The sequence below is a fragment of the Manihot esculenta genome, chromosome 17 (assembly GCF_001659605.2).
Source record: "Manihot esculenta cultivar AM560-2 chromosome 17, M.esculenta_v8, whole genome shotgun sequence".
Taxonomy (NCBI): Eukaryota; Viridiplantae; Streptophyta; class Magnoliopsida; order Malpighiales; family Euphorbiaceae; genus Manihot; species Manihot esculenta.
Window position 1 is genome coordinate 24,319,781 of NC_035177.2, and position 7,113 is coordinate 24,326,893.

Below are 7,113 nucleotides of genomic sequence, written 5' to 3' on the forward strand. Positions count from 1 at the left end.
AAAAGAAAAAGAAATCCAATTATTATTTTTTTAAGTGATTTTTTTAATTATCTATTGGCACAAGGCTCTATTACTAGGCAGTACCCCACAATTTTAAAAGAAAACAAAAATCTTAATGATGAAAAACCGCAGAGAATCACGGCTTAAAGCTCTATAAAATCCATTGTTTATACCCTCCCATTTCCATCTCTCTCCTCCTCTTCCTCTCCCTCTCCCTCTCTAGGTTCTTACAGAACCCAGGAAAAAAAAAAAAAGAAAAAAGAAAAAAAATGGGAGTTGATTTTGCTAAAGCTGTTGTGCTAGTGCAGCTTTCGCTGCTATGTTTCACTGTTTTTGGTGATAAAGAGATAGAGGCACTGGCAGCGTCGCCTATTCCCCCACACCACCATGCCTCCTCCCCAGAAGTCTCACCGAGCCGCCCGCCGACTCACCCTCACCACCATCACCATGCACATCCACCTAGTCTTGCACCGTCTCACCACCACCACCACCTCCACCTCGGTCACCCTCCCTCTCATGCCCCAGCTTACTCTCCCCTCAAGTCTCCAGCTTATGCACCAGTCCACCCACCAATCCCACACTCACATCCTCCTGTCCAGCCTCCCGTGGCTTCTCCACCAAAAAATCAACTAACACCGTCTCATACACCAAAATACCCACAACCACCTGCGGTTCAGCCACCAAAACACTCACATCCACCGGTTGCTCAACCACCAAAACACCCACAGCCCCCGGTTAAACCACCGGCTCCGTCACCAAGCTATCACTTCCCAAGGAGCCTCATTGCAGTGCAAGGTATGGTATATTGCAAGTCATGCAAGTACCCTGGGGTTGACACACTCGTGGGAGCTTCACCACTTCCTGGTAAGTTCAAATTCTTCAAAATAGGAGTACCTGTTTACAATATTCTCATTGTGAAGAAGCTGATATCAACATAACTACATAATAAATTGATAATGGAAATCTGGGCTATTTTCTTTTTCTTTAAATATATATTACCACATAGACATGTGACTGTTTTCAGGGATATGTGCATTTGCATGAACAATGTACGTACTTTATAGAAAAAACAAAATAAAATTTTCTGGGACACCGCTTTAGATGCATTGGGTGTTTACAGATTTGAATGTGTGTGAGAGAGAGTTCTTCACTTTTCTGCTAGGTTGGTATAACATCAATAGTGGTTTTGCTCTTTCTTTTAGGTACATTGTTGAAACACCTTTGCTTTTTGTTTTTTTTTTAACCCATTGCATGACTTTCTTGAAGAAAGATCAATTCAAGCTCCAATTTTTTTACTATCTCAGAAAAGAAAAAGTAAAAAGAAAAATGAAACATGTTTCAATGGCAGGCGCTACGGTAAAACTACAGTGCAATAATACCAAGTACTCACTAGAAGCCAAGGCCACAACGGACAAGAACGGCTATTTCTTCCTCCAAGCACCAAAGAAAATCACCAACTACGGGGCCCACAAGTGCAAAGTGTCACTGTTCTCTGCACCAAACACAGCATGCAGCAAACCAACGAATATGCACGGTGGAGTTAGTGGTGGAAACTTGAGGGCTGAGAAGAAATACGTTTCAAATCAGCTTCCATTTGTTCTCTACACAGTTGGTCCTTTTGCCTTCGAACCCAAGTGCCCACGTTAAGTATTGTTTGCGTGTCAGCAGTTCATTACAGCTTTGTTGCCCTTCTTTTTCATTTAGATTATAATTTGGTTCGAGCTTTCCCTGTATGTGTCTGTATTTTTAATGAGAGTTTGATCAGCTTCTTACCATTAGTGGTCAGTGGTGTTTTTGTCTGTGGGAAATAAATGATATCTGTATCCATATAGATTAGTAATGAATCACTTGCTGCATGGTTTAATAATGGAGACTGTTAGTTTAGTTAGGGGAGATCGAAGAGAGAAAAAGGCTAATGGTTGGGTGTTTGCCTTGTTGTGGACGACGATTATTACTTTTAAATGTGAAAACGAGGAGGAAAAAAGAAAAAGAAATCTCTGAAAAAAGTATTAATGAAAATCTGATTCGACGGATCAGCTTGGGAATTTTTAAAAAAAAACAATTATTTTTTAATTTATACAGCATAATTAATAAATTTATATCGTTATTTTTAAAATCTAACATTTTTATAAAAAATTGATATTAAGATAATAATTTTTATTTAATTAAAAAAAATAATTTTAAAAATACTTTTATTAATAATAAAATAAAAAAATTATTATTTAATTTTTATAATATAGAAAAATTTATTATTTAGTTTTTTAATTTAAAAAATATATTAAAATATTTTTAATATTTTAAAAAATTTAAAAATTACATTTTTTATTAATTTTATTATTTAATTTCTATAATTTAAAAAAAATATTAATTAATTTCTCAAATTATTAAAAAATTTACTACTTACCCTTTCACAAGTTTACTACTTACCCTTTCGCACTCTTAATTCTTTTTTATAATATGTAACAACTAAAATTAACAGGAAGACTAACTAATAAATTTTTTAAAATATCATAGACATTTTAATAAATTTTTTAAATAGCGAAAGCTATATCAGTAAAAGGTATTACAAAAATAATTTCTATTGAATTTTAATTTTTTATTTTTAATAATTTAATTTTTATATATTTTGATTTTTATTATTTTTGCATAATTTTAATCTTAAATTTATTAAAATTTTTATTTGTTTATAGAAATTGAGTTTGAGATTTTTTTATTAAATTTTAGAGGGTAAAGAGCTGAATGTATTTTTTTCTTCAATTCTTTGAGGGAGAGACCTATAAATTTGTAGGAATTAAATTTTAAGAACTAAAGTGTTGGGTTCTAAAAAGGGTAATTTAGTCATTTTTTCAGTCACTAACAATATTTTTTAATGAAGAAATCTTTAATTTTAATGAAATTAAATTTGAGAAATAAAAGTGTTAGAATTTTAAAAATAGAGAAATGAATATATTAATTAAGCTATACCTTAGATTAAAAAATAATTTTTCAAAAAAAAAATAGGCTTAATTAGCAATTTTTTTCTCTTGTTAATTAGCGATTTATTTTTGTGGCAATTGAACTTGTGAAACAAAATGTTCTATCCAAATGCCTAAAAGCATAATGTTACGCCCCTTGCACGGGCCCTGGAGATGGGCGAAATTTCCAGCCCACTGACAAGGGACGTTACAATAATCACTGACCATAAAAAAAAAAAAAAACAAATGAACTGCAATTTCTTTTTTTTTAAAAAAAAAAAAAAAAACCTTAATTGCAATTTTCATTGCATGGAAGCCCAAAGGGCAAAGGACGTTCAGAGCACCCCTTTATTTCCCTCTCACACTTTAACACAACCAGGTCATGCTCTAAGGAACCACAAACCTTTGATTTCCAAGAGAGTATTTCAACCTTTGATTTCCAACGGAGCGTATATCTATAAAATTTATATAAAATTAAAAGTTTTATTAAAATTATTATGATTTTCACAGCAATATTATCCTTCAATTTTTTAAAGAAATCTTAATAGTAATTAGTGAAAAACTATTATTATTTTTTTTAAAATTGTTAAAGTCTCTACTATATTATTCACTGACCATTTTCCATTAGGGGGAAAATTACAACTCATTCATTTCTGTGAGACAAAGCATTTGGTAAATTTTCTTCTTTCTGACGTTTTTGCTTCCAAAATAAAAAGGAAAAAACTCCAACAAACCCATCATGTTATTATTCATGATTAAAAATATTTAATTATTTTGAAATTTCTATAATTAAAATTATACTATATAAATCTATTCTACCCAATAGTATATGAAATAATTCTATTTTTTTTTCTTAAAAAAAAAAATCCCCCGCCGTCTTGCCTGAGCGCAGCGTTTTGGAGCCCATTTTGCATATTCCATACATATATTTTGGGGTCTGCGGACCAAGTTTATGATTTGTTTGGGGTGGGCTGAGCTATTCAATGGGCTGCGTTAGGCCCTTGTGTTCGCCGTCTGGACTGGAAATATAAAGAAACTTTAATAATTTTATAATAATTTGATGAATTTTAAAAGTATTGGTTAATATTGATAACAGAAAAATATTTAAATATTTTTATTAATTAAATGATGCAATTAAGTTAATTCTTAAATTGAAAATAATAAAAAGTTTTAAGAATTAAATTTATGAAAAGGAAAAAAAATTGATTCAAATTAAAAAATCTTACAAAATTTAGATTTTTAATTAGCTAGCCTGTTTTTATATAAAAGGGAAAAAAAACTCAATATGAAAGAAAAATAGGATATTTTTAGCATTTTAAAGGTTGTTTCCAAAAATAAAAAATTTATTTGGATCATATATTTGAATATTATTAATTTGAATAAATTAATTTATAAAATACTTGTTTTAAAATATGAGTGATAATGAATAATATAATTACGTACTGAAACAATTACAAATTTAATTTGATAGTAAATATATCTAAATAAATTTATGAGATTTTAAGTTTTATTTTTTAAAATTTTAATTTTTATTTTAAAAAAAATTTCTAAATGAAATTAATTCTAGAGAGTTTATCAAAATAATCAATGAGTTTAGTTGAATTTATTATGATAAAAAAAATTTAATAATTAAATTTTTATTGGGATATTTTAAGAATACTTAAAAAATTGGATAATTTATAAAAAAAATAAATGATTAATTAAAATAATTAACAAATTAATGATAAGTTATAATTAGTTGTTAAGAGATTAAATGCAGAGTCACTAAAGAAGGAGATTAGGGGGAGGGGAAGTGGGACCCATTTTGATAATAATGGGTTATGATATTTAGATGGGCAAAGGTTGTGCAAGTGGAAATTTAGTCAATGCAAAATGTTGAACCCTTTTTTGACAATTTCTTAATATCTCTCACTCACTCACACTTTGGCCCCACCTTTTTTTGTCTGAAATTCCACACACCACCAATGGCATGTTACCAGTCACACTTCCCTTCTTCACTTTCCCATGCTCTTCCTGTGCGCGTGACTTCACTCTCTTCCGTTGCTAAAAAATTTCAATTTTAAATGACTGTATTTTCAATTACATAGATAATAAGGCCTCCAAAAATATAAATTGTTAATTTTTTTTGAAAATTTTTTAAACAAATAATAAAATTTAAGGAAATACAAATTGAAAAAGCTTAATTCAATTTGGATCTTAAAAATTAAGGGAGTCAAAAAATATTTTTCAACACACGAATTCCACTTTAAAATATAAATGGTGATGTGGGCATACTTTATAAATAAAATTTATTACGATTTTAATATATGACAAATTAATTAGATGGAGGAGTAGATAGAATTTCCCTTAAACATAAGCTTCTTGGGGCGTGCTTCACAAACTCTAAAGTAGCGTGGAGATTGGGATTTATGAGGAAACTTCAAAAGCCCCTAGTCCCCACCAAAACATTTCTTACCAAACCGAAGAAAGTAACCAAGTCCTTCATTTCTCATCCCTTCAACTTTCCTCTTTCTCTCCCTCTCTCTCTCTGTGTGTGTGTGTGTGTGCAGAGCTTGAACTAGAGCAACACAGAGCACCAGAAAAATCAGACCCATCAATGGAAACCTCACCAAAACACCAAGATAATCACAACCCACAATCTTTTCTTCCCTCTCCTAACAGCCATAGTAGCAGCAGCAGCAACAGCAGCTCCACCACCACTAATAATGGACTCCACAACCATCAGCCACCACTTCCCTCTCCCAAACCCATCACCAGATCCGAATCCGCTAATCCTTACCCAACAACCTTCGTCCAAGCTGATACCTCTTCCTTCAAACAAGTCGTCCAAATGCTGACCGGATCCCCTAAACCCACCAACACTGCCACCGCCGCCGCCGTCTCCCAACCAGACCCATCACCTAAATCCCACGCCCACAATATCCCTCCTATAAAATCTATACCCAAAAAGAATCAATCCTCTGGGTTCAAACTCTATGAACGTAGGAATTCTCTCAAACACCTCAAGATCAATCCTCTCAACCCAATTTTCAATCCTCCCAATTCTGGGTTCTCGCCTCGAAAACCCGAGATCCTCTCTCCTAGCATCCTTGACTTTCCGGCCCTCGTTCTCAGCCCTGTCACTCCCTTGATACCTGACCCGTTTGACCGATCTGGAGCAGCTAGTTACACTAACTGTTATAATCCCATGAATAATCCCCACAGAAACCACAACAATAACAGTGTGAATAGTGATTTATTAGATGCCGACGCAGAGGAGAAAGCAATCAAAGACAAGGGTTTTTACTTGCATCCGTCGCCGGCAACTACACCAAGAGAAGCGGAGCCTCGGTTGTTGCATCTATTTCCGGTCACGTCCCCTAGAGTGTCAGGTTCTTCAAATCCTTCATCTTAAGTAAAAATGCCTCTTATTATTTTTTTCTTCGCGTTTTATGTAAGAATTTTATATAATATATTATTGGCATTGATGATGATGATGGAAATGTTAATGGAAGTGAGGAAGAGGAAGATATAATCTTGTAATGTTGGATATTTGCAGAGAATGAAATGATCTTTGCTTCAATTGTATAATTTAATTTCTTGTTTTTTTATTTCCTAGAATTTTCTTTTGGAAGTGTTTGGTTGATTGGAAAATTAAGCAGGTACAGACGGGTGAGAAAATTGGGGGAAAGGGGACCAGGAAAACAGACAATTTTGACTCTATTATTGCTCCAGTTTTAGGTATATAAAAATTGTACAAAATAAACTTGAAAAAGAATCTCAATCCTGTTATGGAATTAAACTGGAGCAATTAGTCAAACATTTATAAATGATAAATTTAACAATTTAGTTTCTAAAACTCTGAAGAAATTGTCTTTTTTTCTTTTTTTCTTTTTTTCATTTCCTCTTTTGGGAGGATACCTAATTTCCATGGATGGCTTTAAGTTTCCTGTGGAAGGATGAGTGGCTCAACTTTTTAGTCTTTCTTTCAATAAATGCAAAATTAAATGCCTGAAATCAAATATGGTTCCGTTACTCTTTAAGCATTAATAGCTAACAAGCCATTGCTTCTAAGAAGTGTACAAAGTCATTAACACAGAGAGAGAGAGAGAGAGAGAGAGAGAGAGGGAGAGGTGTTAATGAAAGAAAAGTTTGTTAGTTTGCATCAAATGGCAAAAGG

The 7,113-nt window shown here is 32.4% G+C and overlaps 2 protein-coding genes across 2 annotated transcripts; both read left to right on the forward strand.

The window, feature by feature from the left end:
- Positions 1–177: 177 nt before the first annotated feature.
- Positions 178–1,864, forward strand: LOC110604783 (non-classical arabinogalactan protein 31). Its single transcript, XM_021743088.2, has 2 exons — positions 178–864; positions 1,349–1,864. Exons 1-2 carry the CDS (start codon positions 270–272, stop codon positions 1,645–1,647), a joined length of 894 nt encoding a protein of 297 aa, XP_021598780.1. The 5' UTR covers positions 178–269; the 3' UTR covers positions 1,648–1,864.
- Positions 1,865–5,417: 3,553 nt separating this feature from the next.
- On the forward strand, positions 5,418–6,516 carry LOC110605346 (VQ motif-containing protein 4). Its single transcript, XM_021743850.2, has one exon. The coding sequence runs from the start codon at positions 5,551–5,553 to the stop codon at positions 6,346–6,348; it is 798 nt and encodes a 265-aa protein (XP_021599542.1). The 5' UTR covers positions 5,418–5,550; the 3' UTR covers positions 6,349–6,516.
- The last annotated feature ends 597 nt before the right edge of the window (positions 6,517–7,113 follow it).

Coding starts and splice junctions, on each gene's coding strand:
- LOC110604783 (XM_021743088.2), top strand. CDS start 270: ATGGGAGTTGATTTTGCTAAAGCTGTTGTGCTAGTGCAGCTTTCGCTG. Junction 865..1,348: donor GGGAGCTTCACCACTTCCTG/GTAAGTTCAAAT, acceptor TTTCAATGGCAG/GCGCTACGGTAAAACTACAG.
- LOC110605346 (XM_021743850.2), top strand. CDS start 5,551: ATGGAAACCTCACCAAAACACCAAGATAATCACAACCCACAATCTTTT.